The 20,882-nt window shown below is 39.1% G+C and overlaps 1 protein-coding gene across 3 annotated transcripts; it reads right to left on the bottom strand.

Annotated features, from left to right (window-relative positions):
- Window positions 1-26: 26 nt before the first annotated feature.
- LOC126922518 (serine protease filzig) lies at window positions 27-16,249 on the bottom strand. 3 transcript variants are annotated; one of them, XM_050735142.1, is made up of 8 exons: window positions 15,589-16,249; window positions 8,860-8,947; window positions 3,331-5,843; window positions 2,395-2,848; window positions 2,076-2,262; window positions 1,440-1,705; window positions 1,205-1,359; window positions 27-692 (listed from the first exon to the last, which is right to left on the bottom strand). In XM_050735142.1, exons 1-8 carry the CDS (start codon window positions 15,589-15,591, stop codon window positions 531-533), a joined length of 3,828 nt encoding a protein of 1,275 aa, XP_050591099.1. In that variant the 5' UTR covers window positions 15,592-16,249; the 3' UTR covers window positions 27-530. The 3 variants fall into 3 exon arrangements, with proteins under 3 accessions (XP_050591099.1, XP_050591101.1, XP_050591100.1); XM_050735144.1 differs by lacking the exon at window positions 15,589-16,249 and adding an exon at window positions 9,500-9,657; XM_050735143.1 differs by lacking the exon at window positions 15,589-16,249 and adding an exon at window positions 9,031-9,269.
- Window positions 16,250-20,882: the final 4,633 nt, after the last annotated feature.

The following is a 20,882-nucleotide window of genomic DNA, read 5'->3' as shown; positions in this document are numbered from 1 at the left end:
GAGGATGGAAAGAAAACACTGTTACCTCGTATAAAAATGAGTTTAATAAATAACAGCTAACAACGAAATAAATAAGGCTCGCAGTTCGTAACAGTATACATATAGTACGTGTAATACGTACTCACGTATATATACATGGAACACACAACACTTTTAACGTTTGATGTACATAAATACGCGGTGATTTTTCGGATATTGATCAAAATTTCACGAAATAGTTGCCACTAAATATCGATTCTGATACTATTTCAAAATTTAAATAATCGAATATCAACGAAATAACTTATCGATTCTACTAAGTACTTATTAAGGAAATTGGGGAAATTGGGATTTGAGCGATAGAAATTATTTAAAGTTGGAAATAGTATACGAAACTCGTCCGTGTCCGTTTCATCCTTTTAGTCCCTTAATCGATATTCTTCAATCTATTCCGAAGGAAATAAATTAATCTTCCTTTGTACATTTATACAAGTGGCACGAAATCATCAGTGCCTGTCAACTTGTCCAAAAAATAAACTATTTGCTGGCTTTCAGACGCCGGTGATACTGTGTAGCCAGGGTTTAAAGTAAGTTGTTCTCATGTAGACGCCTGGAAGATATGGTGCAGCACATGTTATTCCATGGGACACCGTGCCTACCAAAAACCATCTTCCGTCTGATCGTTGCATCACCAATGGACCACCACTGTCACCCTGTGAAATTATCGAATGGAGGTAATATTAAAATATTGTTTTCTTTCTTTTGTTCATAAAAAAAACAAACAAAGACTAAAACAGGGCGAATTTATTTTATAATACAGTGAAAAGGAAACTACGGTTATGCAAAATAGGGGAACGGATGCAAAATACTTTTACAAACACAACCGGAAAGGTGCAATGCGTATCTGGACATTTTAGCAAATTTATAACAACAGTATATGAATTTTACTAAAATGTATAAATTAATTAAACCAACAGCAAAAGCAATATTTCTCATCTTCTTGCAGAATCGACAGAGAATAAAATTTAATTACTTGTTTAGAAGTTGATAATCGAATAGTATTGCTATATTCCTATATTTCACAGGAATATTTTATACGAATTCTATGCAATTTTGCACATTTCCCATAAATGCATAAACATCCGTATTTTAGTAAGAAATTAATAATAAATTACGCATATAGTTTAATGGGTTCTAATGAGAAGTTACGTCGTTTTGAAGATACCTCGCAAGAATCTTTTTGTCCGTTAGCATATCCAGCGCAGAGGAAGCTGTCGAGAATCAACTTGGAGTGTCCACCTGTCTGGAACATTTCTTGACAGACAGAATTCTTGATTATGGGCACTTGGACCTCTTGTAGAACAGATGGTACGCCGCCATCTGTAAATTCAGATTATTTATAAGTATGCTATTCATAAATACGTTAAGTAAAATATAGCACAAGTAGAAACGATACTAACTGTACTTCAATCGCCCCCAGCCAGTGACAGTGGCCATTCTACTCGTGAAATCTATACCATCTTCGGGCATACAAATTGGCACAATGTGAACATCAAATTGTATCGGTGTTTCCAGTTCCAGGAGGGCTAAGTCACTCTCGAACGTCGTTGGATTATAGCCTCTATTGACGATTACTCGTCGAACGTTTCTTGTTACGCTCCGTTTTGCTTCCAATTCGCCGGATAGATCGAATTCTCCAAAAACGGCTACCAATGTCGCTAGGAATCTGTAAAACGTTTGTCCAAATTTTATACATCTTTGCATATTGCGTGCCCTAAGCTTTTCACGAATGCATAAAAATCCACGATCAATTCACGCCGTTGACTATAAATAGAAAGTACTAGGACATTTCATATTACGCTGAAAGAGAATTAGTATTTCACGTTTTTATTGTAAGGCTGAAATAATAGATTTAACGAAATATTGAATAAAAATTTAATAAAATAATTAATAAATAGATCTAAATAAAAATCAGCAAGCGTTTCAATAATATAAAATATGGCCACTAGTGTATGGACAATATGGAAAGAATATAGCAAATAATATCCTAATCAAATACAAATGGAAAAATATGCTGTGGAAGATATTGGGCATACCCTGGTTGACAATGAGCTGCAGTGATGACGTATTTGTCCGTGATCAGTACACCACCGCACTTATTCTTCGTGAAGAGACCCAACCAAGTGGCTTCTCGGACTAAAACTTGCCATGGCCATTCGCCAAAAGTCGCTGCTTTACCACCGACGATTCTTCCAGATTTAACCAAAGGTCTTATGCCACATTCTGTAGAAAAATAACAACATTTAGTGGAAGGTGGCAATAAAATCTATACGGTAAAATTTTTGCTCGATTACGCCGATACATCATGAAATTTGAAATATAGCTTGTTATAACAATTAAGTAAACAGCACTCACGAGAACGAAAATCATTCGAGGACGTAATCTGCGGACTCGCGATGGTTTCGTCTGCACTAGAAGTACTAGTTTTCTCCTCTTCCGTCACTATCAGCTCCGTGCTTGTAGCCAACGTTGTAGTAGGTTTTCTAGTTGGTCTAGTACGTTTCGTTGTAACCTGGGGTTTCTTCGTGGTTGCAGCAGACCCACTAGTTGGTTTCGGTCTCGTCGTTGCCGGTTTCGAAGGACGAACTGGTTTCTCCGATACCGATGGTTTTACAGTTGTCGGACGATTGATCGGCCTCTTCGTGGTCGTTGGTTTCTTCGTCGTGACGTACGAAGGTTTCGTCGTTGTTGAGGGTTTTCGCACGGGTTTTCGCGTCGTGGTAGTTGGCCTCTTTGTTACAGTGGATGGTTGGTTGGATGTTGCAACCGATGTCCCGTTAACGCGGTTGTATACAATATCTTTGAGATCCTGAATAACATTACACGAGATTAGTTTTAGCCGTTAGATTAACCCTCGTCTCACGAAGGCTGAATTGTTGTCGCGAGCGTTGAATATTCCATGTTATAGCAATGAGTTGAGTCAACGAGTCTTTTATCACTATTAAAGTAGAATTATTCATATAGTTTAACTTGTTAGCCGAGGAGGCTGACTTAGCTCGTCACTTAGATTTCTAATCTCTCGATATAATTTTTTTCTTTATAGATGTATTATTATCAAAAAATAATCGATATAAATTCGATATAAATAGACGTATATAAATAGCGGTATCATTTTCATCAAAAATAAGTTTCGTATTTATATTTGGAAAAACTAAAGTTCTATAATTAAAGAAGTTGATTAATAATACATAAATATAGAAAATAATAAACGACATATTTGCACGAATCAGAATTGAACCAATCCTTGTAAAAGCAATAAATAGACCATAAAAGTAAATGTAAGAGTAATACCTGAAAGTTGCCTTGTAGAGACTGTACAATCTTGTTCACGAATGTGTCGACTTTGTTCGTAAGAATATCATCTTCGATGAAGGTGGGTGTTGGAATATCATTCTCACTTATCATCTCGATATCTGGATAACCGGTGTTATTAAAAGTTTCAACGATGGTTGGCTTTTCTTGTTGCGAAATTGGTGCTGATATATTAAGATTCGGATTTCTGACAGGCGGAAAATTGATCAGGTCATCCGGAGCAGCTGTTTCTTCATCGCAGTGTGGTAGAGCGGTCGTTGCTTTGAAGTCCATCATCGTCGAAGTGGTAGGATCTTTGAAGACTATAGTGTTGACAGGTGTTAAATCGTCATCTGGGAAAACCAACGAAGGACTAGATGGTCTCAAATGGAAACTCGGCTTGCTCGACCATGAAGAAAGGGTAGTCCAAATTGTAGGTCTCTTTGTTGGCAACTTCTCGGAATTTGACTCTAATTCAGTCTCAGTGACGACAGATTCTGTGCTATAGCTACTGTTCACCATTGGTTTAGACGTAGTCCCGTCTTTCACGTTGACGCTGAAGAAACTGGTCGAGACCACGTTATTGGTAGCAACATTGGAAATCACTGTACTGATATTGTGAGTTATGGTTGTCGAGACGCTTGGTTTCCTCGTGGTAAGCGGACTTGGTCTCGTCGATCCGATTGTAGGCTTAAAAACTGTCGTACTAGGACCAATAGTTTCGCTCACCGGTCTCCTTGTAACCGCCTTCTGAGTAGTATCGGTAGTGAATTCTGTACCAAGGGGCCCTAGGACAATCACAGTCGGCGCAGGAGGATTCGTCGTAGTCGCTTTCGTAGAATAATCCGAAGTACCGATATTAGCAAGAGTCGATTGACTCGATGGTCTCGACGAATGCGAATTGGAAGTCGAATACAAAGCGAAGGTCGTGTCTGTAGGAACTGTCTCGTAGCTGTAATAATTCGATGTCTGTATTGGTTTATAAAAGGTGTACGGGAAAGTTTGAGCGGTAGTTGGAACGGTAGGAGCTTTCGTGGAGATTCGAACCAACGATGGTTTCGAAGTTTCGTCGATACTGACCCATTTATTAATGGATGAGTTGGGGGTTTGAATCGTGGTTCCCGAACCTGGTTTCGTTTCGTTCAGAATAGAAATTATATGATTAATCGCTAGCTCTTCCTTATCTACTATGTCGTCCTTTTTGTTGCCAGACGGTGAATCATACGTAATTGTCGGCACTTTTACTAGTTCGTCCTTTTTGTCGCTTAAAGTAGTCATCGGCGTGGTCGTTCTCCTGTTCGTAAACTCGGTAGCCTCCACGTTCTTCGTCGACACTCTTTCTTCTATCGTGCTGATTTCGCCAAAGTTATCGATCGCAGTTGCTTGAGGGAGAGAAGTCGTCGTGAGTCTCTGTGTGCTGGCGTACATTTGGGTAACCACCGGTAATCTCGTCATCGACGGCGTGCTGAGTTTTTGATCTGCCGAGGTAGAAGACATCGCGTCATGCATCGAAGATGTTGGTTGATCCGAAAATTTCATCCACTGTGTCGTCGAAGTACTTTGGTAAGTGGTGTCGTGCAGAGGCCTCTTAATTTCCGTAGTCGACACACTTTCGGTCACTTTCGGCTTCTGAGTGCTGTTCAAAGTTTCAGTCACTTTCTTCTTCTCGGCACTGGATTCGACATTAGGCTTGAACAGATCATCGGGATTATTTGTCTCGTTTAGCATGGTTCCGTTTTCATTTAACAGTATCGTATCGGGCGAAGTGTGATTATTCTGACCCAGTCCTTGCGAAAACAAAGCTGGAAGTTGGTCAACCGGATCCGCTATCTGAAGTATTTGATCCGGACTCAGCAAAGTGGTAACCGGATTAATGGCGGAGTTGTCCTGGTGATTCTGAGCGTTGTTGTTCGAGCCGGAGTGACTCAACAATCCTGGCAGACTCAGATCGTCTAAAACGTTCTGTTGACCCAACAGAGCTGGAAAATCTTCCTCTAAGTGACTTATGTCTGGTTGAGCAGGTACTTGCGGCTTTTCCGCATTTTCAACGCTGTCGTGCATCTGCGAAATTTCAGACGATGGTTTCGTGGTCGTCGAAGGCGCTTCGAACGTTGAAATTTTAGTGTACGTTGTTCCTCCGTTGTTCGCTTGATTGGACGCGTTAGGTGGATCAGTTTTGATGGTATTATCCTGGGACATAGTCATTCCAAGCGGCGTACCGTCTGAATTTAACAAGATCGGAATATCCGGGACGTGATCGATCTCGTGTACGTTGAATATTTCATCGGGGCTCGGAACGTTTCCGACGTTGCTGCCAAGCGAATTTTTCGGTGGCAGTTGACAACATGCACCAAAAAGGAACCCGTCCACACACGCGCCGACCACTTGCCCATTTCGACGCGAGCATTCGTAATTGAACATGCATATCGCTGGTTCATTCGACTTTACTCGGGATGGTATCGTTGGCTGGCACGCTTTTGGTACTATTCTATATCCGCCGAACAGTCTCCTGCCTGTAAAAGGAAATCGACGTGCAAAATATCTTTTCAAGTATCGACGTTCTACGAATTCTCGAACGCCCGTTTGATCCAGTTACGATAGCGGTTCGCGAAACAAGGCGAACTTTTATTATTCCAATCAGGGCGTACTACTGTAATTAGCGACGAGTCTGCAACGGTTCACGATAAACGAGTTGAAAACGAAACTAACTGGACTGGTTTGGTATTCGGCGCTGTTAAGGTCGTGCGAACAAATATGCAGAAACATTCGTCCTAAATTCTGTCTTTGATTTTTGAGAGAAAGCGGTCATTTATCCGCGGCCTAGGACTTGGTAAATTTATTAAGTCGATTTTTTAATTTGAGCCAATGTGTCTGATACTATAGTATATTAATAATTCGTAGAAATTCGTCGACACGAAAATGCCAACTCCAAAGACAGAGACTACAGCGTTAAACGTTTCGTTATGTCTTTGTACTCATAAAAATCGGCATTTAGCGTGATCGGTTATGCTCAGGTGACTAAGCCATACACGAGCAAGCATGTAGGCTTTGCACGTGCCTTCTTACGTGTCTGCATACTACCAATATAATGACCTACTAACGTGAATCGTCCGTAGACGAGGATCACCAGGATCCTTCCGGCGTTCCAGATTTTTGTTGAATTTTTCACGGACTTTCGTTTTGTGTCCAACTATGTCACGAACAACGTGAATTCGAGTACGTTACAAGTTCATATTTAAACAATCAGTTTGATTTATAAAGAATTGCAGGCTCTTAAAAATTATTTACTCGGGAAGCTTTTGCACACAATTCCTAATTAAAGAACAAAGTGCTAGGCAACAAAACCCGTTATTTTCAACGCACAAAAAGACCAAACGATCTTTCTATGGAATACGATAAATTCGACCTTTGGAATTTTTATCAGATACATCGTGCTCTAATAACATTTCGTTCCACTTACTTTCGACGAACGTAATTACAAATTTTACTAATTAAATGAACGCGTTGCCACCCTTCTAGAGTATAGATACGTTGCCGTATCGATTGTGCAATACGTTGGTTAATCTATTACGCAGCGCAGACAGTGTAATAAGACTATTGCTCGATATTTAATTAGCAACTGGTTTAGGAAAATCGAACTGCGAAAATGATAAAGATCGTATTTAGGGCGAGTGTCCTTGTTGATTAATAAACCCTGAAACAATTCTTCGTCAGGGAAATCGGTGAAAATTGTTTCTGCTTCGTAGAACCTGTCTTCGCTTAACTATTTCGTATTCAATTGGTTTGTCAAAGTCGTTGGGGCGTTATGGATTTAATATGAAACGACGTATCTGTGACCATCGGAAGATTGCTTTAAATATTCAATATAAATGCTTGGTATGCGTGTGACACTTCGTAGGGATATTCGAAATTTCTGTCGTCTATTGAGAACGCGCGAAAATGCATTTAGAATGAGGTACGCGCACGTATAAATACGCGACTCGTGGAATTCGCGACTTTCGAAAGGAAGTGAGATGTAAGTGGAATTTGGTGTCAATGTTGGTACGTGTGTGATTGTTAAAAAGTAACGCGCCTATGTGCATAAGGGTATATGTATAAATAGACAGCGGGTATTGAAACTCGAAACTTCAGCGATTCATATGTAATTGGTAATGACTGCGATTGAAAAACTGTGAAATTATTCTCGGTGGAAAGTACGCGTGGGAAGATACGTTTGTTTCACCATGCAGACGCAATCAACGCAGAGATAATTACAACGTGGTAGACAGTCCACGTGTGAGACATGACGTTATCGGTTAAAATACTTCAACGAATGCGCGCGAGTATGCAGCGAACCGAGATTGACACTGAATTATAGGATTCCGTGCGAGTGGAACTTTTCATCGACCCCTGACATTTTCATCGGTTTACAATGAAGAGAAGCGTACCATGGAAAAATATTCTGTCTATATGTATTATCCCATAATCGAGGAGCATTCTGGTAAAAGAACCCGTAAGATAAAACGGTGGATCGAGTAAATTGGAAGTTCCAGTTCTAGTTTTTTAATATTAATGGACTGCAAGCTTCTACGTATTTGTGGGAAATATGCATGGAATGCACATAAAATGGAAAAATATATAAAATATTCAAAATATAATACTCGTTAAAATATTTAGCAGATTATATTGATAGAATTATGAAATTTTGCATAAATATCTGCAGTCTAGATATTTTAGCTACGTTTGAATTAATAATTATTAGACCGCGGATTTTCATGCATTTATGGGAAATTTCAAGATGTTAAAGTGCATAGAGCGCGTATAATATGCAAAAGTATATGAAATATTGACGATACAGCACGCGTTATAATACTTAATAGATTAGACAGTTTCCTATGTAAGTTGCATCTTTTTAATTATATTCGTAGAATTATCAATTTTTGCATAAATACCTGCTGTCCGGATATTAGCTACGTTTGAATTAATAATTATTGCAACATGGATTTTCATGTGATATTTATAGGCGACTTCAAGGTGCTAAAATGTATAGAACGTACGTAATATGCAAAAATAATATGGAATTTAGTACGTAAAATGTATTCTTAGTTTCCAATCCTTTAATAGTAGATATTAAGGTGTTTCATAAATGCATAGATATACCTACACAGTCTAGTAATTACAGAGGTTCTGAAAAATTTATTTTCTTTTTTGTATATTTACGAAATAAAGAAAATTTTTATAATTCAACTATTTGATTAGAAAATAGACTCGGTGAATGTACATCAACGCTTATCATATGTAACGATGTACAGTCTCTTTTTCAGAAAACTCCTTAATTTTCATTCTGGATAATCCACTGCACAATTTCTGACGAATAATTAAGGTGGAAGATTTTAATGAAACAATTACACTTTTCAACGTGAAAGGCAACTCACGTTTACGAAAAGCTTTCCATAGTTAAAAATAAAATGGTAATCATCGTATTCGCTTATCGCAATCCATTAATTCTTGATCTATGTTTAGTCGCTCGTTATATAATTTAATTGTTACCTGTGGCTTGAGGCACGTAAGAACGTGAAATAACGGACATCGAAGAAAGGATGACAAGTAATAAATGGATATTCTTCCCGACAGCCATCTGTAACGAAAATTTAGATCGTTTTGTTAGAAAAAATTATTTGTGCGAGTAATTTCAAAATTATTTAAACAACGATTACACACTGCAGGAATGAGATGTACATATACGGTGGAGCTACCCTTATCTCATCCGAATTAATAGGCAGACAAAACTATTTGGATAATAGAATTTACGAATAATAGAACAGTCACTTTTCTAATATGAAATCTCGCTTATTGAAACACAGATTAAAATTAACTGATTCTTCAAATATTTATTCTCCAAATATTTAGAGATCCTATATCTTCCTTGCTACTAAATTATGATTTTTTCAATACAGGTAATGTTTCGTACTTCAAACAAATATTATCGCTTTTGTTTGCTGTTTCTATTTGTATAAAGTCGTCAATATTATCGTCTTTATCGCAATGAAATTATCTGATAACACCAGTATGTTTAAGGTTTTTCTAGTATTACCAGCATTTGAGGAATCTACATGCTTCAGATCAGATACTTTCATCATGTACATTCATCATGAACATCGTGTATTTTTGCCAATTCTCTTGCACTTACACTATTTTCGTATTTTCCGTTATGTCGTATTTTGTTTTTTACAGTTAAAACTATTGCTTTGACACTAAATTTTTATGATGAGAATTCACTGGATCGAATACCGGAAAGGACACATTCTATACGAACACTAGCAAAGTATGTGTATATATGAAAGAGTCATCCGTTACTGGGAAATGTCATGTTGGGATAATAGAACGTTCGAATGTTAAGAGTATTCGGATATGGGAGGTTCTACTCTATATTAATCGTCATTTCAAATCTACTTACACATATTGTAGATATGTATACTGCCTTTTGTAACGGTACAAGAAATTAGTATCGTGAGTCGCAACAGCTACAAAATATAAACTAGTTTGTACTCCATCTTAATTTGCAAGTTATTTCTTTACAACTTGTTCTCGTGAAATATACTCCAAATATTCAAAGAGAATCTACTATGCATAAAATATTACATCACTGTACCGTATATATATACTCTCTTCATGCATCTATTCAAAGGAAATTTAAAGATACAAAACTGGAATACAAATAATACATATAAAATATAAAATAGAATGTGTATTACATGGAGGAATACATTGAATATCTCAAATAGAGTAATCCCACATAACTTTAGTGGATGAGACGAATCTTTATTTAGATTCTACTTCTTTATCTCCATTCATAAAGATATAAATTGGCATGAAAATTTAAGATTATTCGCTGTGAAAGTGCTTGAAATCTTCTACAGAGAATCATAATATCTTTACTTACTGTTTAGAGAGGCAAATAAATTTACCAGGTAGCAGTATATCTTAAATGCTTATTGAAAAGAGAAACAAGATCATTTTTTTAACGAGTCAATTGTAAGAGCAGATCCTAGGGCAGTGATAAAAGGTAACGAAGAGGTTCGGAGAAATGATGAGAATCCACGGTACTTCATCGCAGCGTCTTGCTTTTTCTCATCTGACGATACTTGCCGATATTTACACGCTCACGTGCGTGTCTCGAAGGTGAACACACACGGTATCCCTTCGTGTCCCGAAATCCCGTTACACAGTCGGTTCAGAGGCATTCTACGTATCACGGCTGCGTAATGCTAAACAGAGAAGAGAGAACGACGACGATGAAGAAGAGCAAAGGAAATACAAGGGGCAGCAGACCATTGCTCGTGATCTTGCGTTGATGCGCGGTGAGGAAAGGGGCCGTGAGAAAGACGAAGAGAGCGAAGAAGCTGATTGCTCGAACGTTGCTTCACCAAGCCACCGGTAACCTAGTTACCAATTCCCCCTCACTGTCCTATTCTTCGCCGTTCCTCTGACCTTCTTAACAACCATAAATTCGATCTTGTGCGTCGTAATAGCGAATTAATTTTTCATTGACAAGACGCTACTGCGACGAAAGCTTCTTCAAAGATAAACAGATTTCTCGTTTCACTGTAGGAAACTGTCTGACGTTCATGGACATATTTGAAACGGTTTCATAAATGGTCTAGGTAGTTAAATGCTTAACAGTCGACTTTTTTCGCGTGTTCCATGCTAATATGAAAGCTGTTGTTAAAAATAGCAGAAACAGTGGAGTAGAAGAATGGAGGAAGATACCGGTATTACAAATTATTGATTCTTTGTGGTATCCACTGACTTTTCTTTCTTTTGTCGCTGAGTGTCATTACTTGCACGCGATGCTAGTCTATGCGCGGGAGCCGCGTCGATTCATTGGAAATTCGTTTTCTATTGGTCGATTGACTATTCACGAATGTCACGCAGAATGCGTCAGAAATGTATTCTCTTATATTCTCTGTTGTTAGTATTGTAAATGGGGATCTGCTAAACCTATGCGAATGCTATTAAATGCAACGTTCCGATTTCACGATCACAGAGAAAGTATTATGTTGACCCGGCGAAATCGATTACATCGTCTTCGTTAGCTATTGCGGATGATTATACGTTACGGCATCTTCGTGGCGAGAACATTTCACGCTGATAACGTGACAATAGTTCCCTTTCGTTCGTTGTTTATTCACGTGCTATACAAGCATGCTATACGCGCGTAAATACGCGGAAGTCACTTTCCTTCGAACCGTCCCGTTTCTCGGTCTTCAGTTTCAAGTAGTCTCGATCGCGACAAAAACAGGCTGGTAGCAAAGGACGATAATCATCGTTAACTATCTTTTCATTCCTGTAGAATAGTTAACAGTTACTACTCAGACAGAATCTCTGTTAAAGATGCACGGTTGCACGGTTGCACGGTGATCTCTAATTGATCTTCGTATACCGGATGAAATTTTATCGCTTGACGCTTATTCGATTTGTTGTTAATGGATTGCAAAATGTAATTCTAAAAATACGAGTTTCATGCACGGAGGTATGAATAAAGCGAAAGACTGTACCAATAAATTAAAATTGAATTTCGATTCATGGAAAACCCTACAAGTACAGACATTGTGTTCTCTCCGGAAAACATACGAACAACTCACGGTTTATTAGACAAAGCGGAGGAAAAATCCTGTTCCTCCAACGTACAATGCCGAAGATAATATTTTACGTTGACTTGTTCTTGAAAGAACGTCAACCATCTTGCCTGAACGTATACGAAGAGAGGGCACACTGTATGCAGTATGCGCATGAAGATCCGGACACAGTCACGATCTTGAGCTCCTTGCAGCTTGCGCAGGATAAGAGTCAAAGAGTAGACTCGAGTGCCTCGAAAATTCTTCGGCGTTCATTGGCCGTTCATCGGTATATGGGTAAAGGCTTGTACAAGTGCATGAACACGGGTATGCATGGGATTCTGCGCACACCTGTACACGTAAACCCGAGAGAAAGCTCAGTTCGATTCTACTTCATTATTGGATCTGGGTGACCCGATTGGCTTGCCTTCGTCGATCAACCGAGAGATGCTTCCTCGTCATCGTCATCGTCATCGTCATCGTCATCGTCATCGTCACCGTCCATTCTTTCTTCTCTTGGAATCGGATCGTGTAGATCTAGTCGCGATAGTTCACGCTTTTCGGTAGATCACATTGACATAGCCACGTAATGTCCTTGTGTCTGTCGTATCTAATTTTGCTATCGTTTATGGAACTGTGCTGACGTTTTAGTCAATTAAACGCGCAGGTGGTACTCCTAGAAATTGTTTCCACACTGTGACGATGCAATTACGGTAGAGACTGATCGATCGGCTTAGCCCATTAATCCATCAAGGACCAACGTTACGTTAATGACGTATAAAATTTGCAATCTTTTTTTTTCAGTCACTTTACGTTATCAAATTCTGCTTTTTTACTACTTTGTGACTATCCAAGGAAATTTCAAGGATTCGCTTAATATTTTCTTTGTCACCATTTCTTTCACGTAGATTTTGTAGTTTTATGAGATCTAAAGAAACTGACGTATTTATAACATCGTGTCAAGGGAACGCTGGAGAAAGCAAGACGATGGATAATCGAAACAAATAAACAACAGGAAGCTCATCAAAAATACAAGAGATACGCAATGATATTTAGAAACGTAGTCTGCTTTCACTTAAGCACCTCGAATACTTCGTACTTGATCATTCGTGCAAAACCGATCACCGCCTCCGTTCGGTTCAAGTCGAATAACTCGAACGATGGTCCGAAGCCTATCATCTCTCTTCCTAAGAATTGTAGAAAGTGATAGTTTACCCGTATCCCATATCGAAATAGCGTGTAGTCGAAGAAACGTTCGTCTGTGAAGGAACGATAAAGAGTCAATGGCGATAGCGTAGTAAATTGGAACAGAAGGAAATGTTCGATGAGAGCACTTTCTATAGTTGCTATGTACGTGCCGAAATAATGATGTTACTTTGAATAACTCGAAAGGGACAGTGCGTCGTCTGCATTTTAAGAGGCTCGAAAGGTGGTCCCGGTATGTAGGGCGACAAAAGCAACGCGGACAGCCATTTCACCCAGCTAATCTACGCTAGTCACGCTGACAGAAAACGATTATTACGAAGATGTGACGATAATTACAGGGGAAATAATATAAACGCGCGTCACATTATATTACACGTAACTTGTCACGAGCCCATGTTTTCGCTCTACTATTTTGCATTGTCTTTGCAATTTAGATTTCTAGATCGCGCGTAACGTACGTGTAACATCTCGAAAATATATTATTATTTAAGAGGCTCCTTCTTATCGACGGGAAACATCTTTATTGTCCCTAATAGTAATCCGCTGGATTCGTCGATCTGTTGAAATGGAGCGACAGGAAGAGTCGCGAATAAGCGTTAAACGCACAAATCAACGAATAGGATTGGAAAGAGTGACACGAGTCGTCTGAGTGCTGACAACCGTTACCAACTTACCACTACCTGCTGCTGTGGCATACCTAACTTACAAGTTAGGTGCACACACGAACCGGCGCGCGTGTACTACTCGTAGCAGGTCGTAGCAGCTCGTAGCAATGTGTCAGACACCACTCGGGGTCAATGCGAGAAATTTTATTCTCCCCGATCGAATCTCTTCGGTAGTGAACTGTCCAAGAATACAGAGTTTCGAAAACGCTGGGATCGAACTTCATCGACAGGAAACTTGCACGATAAAAAGAACCGGAACCAGTTTGTTCGATTGAGTTAAGAAAGAGGTGAATGAACGTCTAGCTTTATCTGGCATGTTAATGATCGGACACCGTTCATCTGTAGCCGAAATCTATTAACAGATCAACTATATGTAAAATAGCTGGAACATTGACTTTCGATATGAACGGGGTTAATGTCGTTTCCTGCGTGATCGATTTGGATAAAGAGCTTCATGGAATTTAAAGTAGTTAGACAAATTTGGCAGTAGATACGTAATAGATGAAATTATCGACGACGTTTTTACAACCTTCTCATTCTTCTTACAAATAAGTTATATTACATTTACTTTATTTAATGCAATAATTTATATTACATCACGTCAATTAGGCTCATTTGCAAGGACTAAAATCAAAATTTATCTGTGATTGATTTGTCTTTATTAATTCTTAATTATATGATTATTATATATATATGACCCTGTGTGGAGGAATGGCCCTGTTAACGAGTTAAGTATAATCGCAGCGGGTTTGCGTTTGATGCTTACACGAAAACGTAATTATAAGAAACAGACTACAATGTAATTACATGTGACTCGGTTCTTACGTTTAATCTCGAAAAATGGGACTTTAAAAAGGTGCAACGTGTAGGTAACGACGCGTGGATGAAATCACCGAGAATGGAGCATTAGGATGAAGAAGGCAAAGAGAGAAAAAGGGAATAAGGATGCGGTGAAGCAGCGGAGCATGCCAAATGATCTTCTATGTATATCGCCTCCTTTACTACGGGCCAAAGTCGGAAACCCAGCTTTCTCCTGCTTCCACGGTCAAGTTACCTTCTGTACGATCGTACTGATTCCTGATCACGTCCTGGTTCCGATAAACGATCCTACGATTCGAACTGGCCGATAATCTTTCATCCTCGCCACTATCAAACTTTCTACATTAATATTTATTGCATTGTTTTCATGCTATCAACTTGCGGAGCCACGTCGAACGAAACAAAGTGTTACCGTACCCTGACCACGTGAACCAAGATCAAGATAGCTCGATATATCTAAAGTAGACCTCGCACGTGTAATGATCGCTTAAACAAAATTAGCTGACTGTTTCTACAAGTAATCAAACCCAATCATTTTGTATGTACATATTTTCCATTTACTTTTATAGTTTAGACTATAGTTAAAGTGGATGAGTTTTCAGACGAACACGTGAGAACAAGCAAGTACGCACCATTCAGATGAACTGCAGAGCCACGTTGGTCAACTCTATACATTGAAAAATACAGATAAACTTATTATCGTTATTATCGTTGCTCTCTTCTTGCGACGAATGAACAATGGGAGTAAGTCATTTGTTTCTCGAGCACTGAATAATATTAATCATGTACTTATGTAATGAAAGGAAGAAATTAGCTTCTGAGAGATTCATATGCGATATAGATGTTTCATGAGATTCATTCGTGAGAACAACAGTTTGTGAGAACACGCATCCACTGTAACTATAGACATGTTGTACAATTCGGTGTTGTATACAAAATACTGACAATTCTGATTTATAAGGAATACTTGCCATGTAACGTATAAACCGTGATACGTTCGTGGACTCGTTAAACCCGTCTCATAACGTAGCCTTAAATCCTCGTGAAACGTTTAGTCGGTCGTTCTCCGGAGGAAAACACGACCTTTCTCACGTCACACGAACGTCTTTCGTCAAGTTCACACGTTGTCACCCCAGTTCCTTTACGCGTCGCACTTGTTCACTGAACTTCCTCCACTTCCCTTTTCTTTGTCCGCGTATCTCGCTTTACAAATCATATACTAACTCAACTATGGTCTCAACTTCAACAGCGTTGATAGGCAAATGTCCGCACGATTGATAACGAGGAGGATAACATGCACTGATCTAACGAGATACAGGTAAATTTGGTGGGCTATACACCGTCGACGCCGATCGCGATATCGATGATAAAATCCTGCCGGCTGTCATCCGATATTCTAATCTGAAAAGCTCGGGCAGCGTTAGAACCGGGTCGACGGTCGATAGTCTGGGACACTGGGAGCTACAACCGGCGAACCTGTTCGATTGAACTTTTCACGCGATTCTAATGCCAATCTCTTCCACGCACCGTTCGTCCATCCGGTTAGTCAACTGGATGGTACCTGTCTGGTTGTTGTACCTCGTGCCACAGCATGTGCTGGAATCGCATGGCTAAGTCATAAGCGGCGCCTTCGAACAGGAATCGTGGTGGTGGTCGAAGAACGAACAGTGGTGGAGGTCGTTTATGGTGGAGGTAGCGTAGTCAGGAAGACGGATCGACGATCGGAAAAGTGGGGACCCTGTCTTCGATGGCACAAACGACCAAGCATCATCGGGGAGAGAAAAAAGACAGACACCAGCTGGAGAAAGAGAACAAACCAGGAGAAACCAAAGTGGGCCAGTGACCAGGTCACGTGGAGAAGAACGAGGCCCAACGCGCACGACAGCGACACACTGTCCTACTCATCAGGATCGCCGTTGCTCTTGCTTCTATCTGTCCATTCAGGAAACGTATCGCGATACATTCAACCTCCACTCACTTATCTGCTTGTCCATACGGAGACCAGACCGATCTAAAAGACTAGATACAGGGTTACACAGCGATTCATAAAGTATTTACAGATTGTCTATAATTCGATCGAAATTCCATTATGATCGAAAAATTCTTTATTTTCTTGTCGCAATTGCAATCCAATAGCCTGTTAAATTTGAATTGAGGATACATTGCATCATTCAAGTTCCATCTATAACGAATGGCTGACAGTTCATAAAATCTATATAAACTTCCAGAATGTGGCTTGGAGCAGGTATTCCAGTCGCTGCAAGATCTTGCCATTGAATAGATATGCTTAATGTCATTTAACTGGGTACATCCGCTGGACCAATTTTCATCCACCTTCTATATCTACAAATTAAGTATATGGATACCCGAGATAAGATCAAAAATTGAAATTAGACCAGAGAATTTCATATATATTCGAAGTAATTTGAAAGTGTCCAAGTGCTTCGTCGATATTAAAAAAGAAAGGAAAAATGTACACAACCTGACTGCGAACTCTCGAAGGGAACCAGTGATCTTTTTGAACATAAGGGGTCACGATTACATAGTTTAATTAAAACAGCGGAGAGTTTTAGGAGATGATCTATCTTGAATTTTCCCCGTCTGCGATAAAAATACTTGTAAAGGGATTATTTATAAATGGAGACGGGGGTTTCGACGAGGGTGAAAAGGATGAAAAGTTTATTCGAACAGAAGACGCTAGAAAAGGATGATCGATCCTATAGTTAAATCTTGTCAGACAAGCCAGATTATATGGGTAGAAATTATGGGACACAGCTAAATATAACCAAGTTCATATAGGAGAGTGTTTAACTAACTGGCTCTTTTTGTTTAAGTGTTTATGGCAAACAGAAAATTTCTCTCGCGGGTCATTTGGCAAAAGGGAACGGACAGCATACTCGTTTCCTAGTTAATATAATTGATCAAAGCGTTATGGGAAAAGTAGTTTTGTAAGAGTTAACTGTACAACAACTTTCATCGGGGCCAACGAATTTCATCGACAAAATTGGCTTGAAGCTTCTTCCATTCGTTGTAACAAATTACTTCTGTGAATATTAAAACATCACTTTTATCACGTACAAATTATAAATCTAACATTACAAATTCTCAATTTTCTGCCGTTTAGAAATTTCAGTTAGTTCAAAACGTCGAGGCGTTGTTTTTACATTGCACATGACACGCCGACGATTTCATCCGTGGAACTGGAACAAAAGGAAAACTGACATCAAAAATAGAATAACAACACGATCGAGAATCTCAATTGATCGAATTTCACTTCATTTCGGAGTCAGATCATCAATCTATAATCTATGTCAACCGCATATGACGAATCGTATCACTCGCTATCTTAAAAATTTCTAATTATAACCTAAACGAATCAAGTAGCAAGTTTGTCCCCTTATTAATGTCTCGATTGTCGCAATAAGAAACATCGCTTAGACATAGAGGTAGTGTGCGACGAAAGTGATAATTATCAGTTTCAACTGATGAACAAATGGAGTTGCTTCATTGAAACAAGCTCGGCTAGTGGCATGGAACTGCCAATCAATATTCCACGCATAATTGTGTAAAAATTTGTCTTAAGTTTCGAAGAACGAACGAGTATGTTAATTAAATGTATCTATTCGTGCCTTGTTGTCGGAATGGTCGTTATTTAGAGGATGCCGACATTTCCTGTTAACACGGTTGAAACGAAGTTTGCGTTCGAAATATCGCGATATATCGAAGACCCGAAATCTCTCACAAGGTTAACGTCGCAAAGTGTGTCAAGTCACCTTTTACGGTACCTACGGCTCGCTTTGTGGCTAAGATTTCCGGATAATATTTCATCTAATATCTTCGTTTTGCCATTATAATGCAGAACGAGCGTTGATGCACAGTAGTAGATCTTTCGGAATAATTATGCATTTCAGACGCGGCTACCACTGTACGTGTAACTTTAGAGAGTGGATAAAGTTCAATCCTTGATCGTGAACGTGACTCGTCCTAAGTAGGCCAGGACCTGTACCTTTCAGCGCACAATGTTTTCTTTGAGGCCGATGTGGCATCCCATTTATTTAGAAATACTCCGACCGAGAGCATAATTGAGTGGCGAATACGCTGCCGGATGAAATTACAATTCGAAACGAACGAGCGTGGAAGCATTGTAAGATAGAAATTTATGAACAAAGTCGAGTGTATTTTTATGTCAGCTCTTACCAAGCATCAATGAGATACGGAGATACGTTGTACGTGTGCGCACTTGTTTATCTGTACAGTTAATTCTGCAGTGGTTGAATTGATTACGAAAAAGAAGCGATGAATCTTCACTATGGGAAATTAATCTTATGGACGACGCTAACAGTAGAGGATTTTTCTCATTTCCTTTTAGAACGTGACTCATCTTACAGGAACGTACGAATGTTTGACCGTGATCGTGACTTTCATCAAGTAGGTTAGAACTTGTCCGTCTTCTCTGTAAAATGGATTTTACACCTTCGTAAACTTACGCAGAATACCGTCTCTATTACGAGTTCTTCGTAACGATTAACAAATTTTTCTTAATTAACATCGTTATACCAATTAACCGCTTGAGGCGCAACAGTTCGCCGAATAGAACGCTTCTATCATCTCGGGAAATCGCGGCAAGAAGTGAAAGATATAGCGATCTGTTACGTAAAATTAAGCATCAAAGAAGTTTGAATATGCTAATCAGATTTAAGGACGAAGAAAGATTACAAATCTTCCATTCGTATATCTTTCTTCGTGAACAAACATTTATTTAAATGTAACTTCGTGCTTATCGTGGACTCGATAACTTTTAAACTGTAAGAGCGTAAACCATTCTAATCTTTCATTATCGTAACAGCAACGAAATGTTTTTATGCAGCATACTGCTACGATACAATTTCATTGATCATTGCAGTACCTACTCTCAAGGAAAAAATCCCCAAAGCATTTAGGTCGTGACCCCATAACCATGGGAAGGCACCTGCGAGAAGGAACGGGGAGAAACAATCGATGGTCATGACCCAGGACACGCTTGACAAAACTAGGTCAGAATTTAGCTGCGTCTTTTCACGTTCCGCGCATCATTTTTCTTTACCGTTGCTCATACGAATTTACAAGGCTTATAAATATGCGGGCTAAACCTTTCTCCTTCATCCCCTCTTTTCATTCTCAATTTTTTTACAAACAAAACGAGTCGTAGATTTCACTTTTTCTCCTAATAACTGTACCGGTAAATATCGCGGCTTATCGATGTAATGGACTTTCTAAAATAAAATTGACCGCCAAAATTTTCTAACTTTCATATCCATTTTCGGAATTCTCACTTCTAAATTTATTTCGAAATTTACCAATGAAATCACTATAGACGTATCACGTTACAATGCTAATGAAATTTCAAGATGTTGCGTATAACGCGTAATATATTCATAGGAGGTGTTTGCAAACATCGGAATAATCTCGCGAATCGCTGTATCTTAATTGCGATAGCCAGAAAAGGTATTAGAGTCCTCGACTCGAAAATACGCAAGCAAAATCTCAGTACAGCAAAACTACAATGGTCGTGTACTATGGCGCCGATAAAGTCTACGTGACGTCATTCTAGGCTACTAAGGTCAGACCATGACCCTGCCCGAGTACGATGGTGATTCGAACAAAATCTGTTGATCGATTAGGGCGCAGTAGCGCGCCAGGCGCCGACGCACCTCGTCCTCGACGTCGTATCGCTCGTTCTAGCCCGGATGAGATCCTTGCAGCGTACCACTTTTCTATACTCTGTTTGCATGTTTAATCGCAGTATCATACGAACGCAACCTGCTACTTTCGTTTCGACAATCAAGACGAGGACTGTAAAAAAATTAATCGAACACTACAAACGAACACGAGACGAATTTCGTATTTATTATGAAAAATTAGTTTTAGAATACAGTATTCATATTCAGATTAGAATTGTCTTTATGTCTAATTTTGCAGCTACCTGTCTTTTACGATATGGATAATAGAATATTATCTTTTAAAATTTTTCAAAGTATCGAATTTGTTCGTCATAAAATATATACGTAACGTACTTATCATATTTTTATCGTGTGATCCTCGACTAAAATAATCGCATGATCAGATATTTCTAATTAAACCGTCGAATCTTTCCACGTGATATACACAAATTCACGAACATTTTCCACGAAGAACTTTTATCATCGTATTGTACGTATTATATTTCGCATGGATCGTAAAAATATGTGACCAGTCAATTATCCATTATACTGATAAATCTGGATAT

Source organism: Bombus affinis, chromosome 12 (genome assembly GCF_024516045.1).
Source record: "Bombus affinis isolate iyBomAffi1 chromosome 12, iyBomAffi1.2, whole genome shotgun sequence".
Taxonomy (NCBI): Eukaryota; Metazoa; Arthropoda; class Insecta; order Hymenoptera; family Apidae; genus Bombus; species Bombus affinis.
This window is presented reverse-complemented; position numbering and strand designations above follow the sequence as displayed.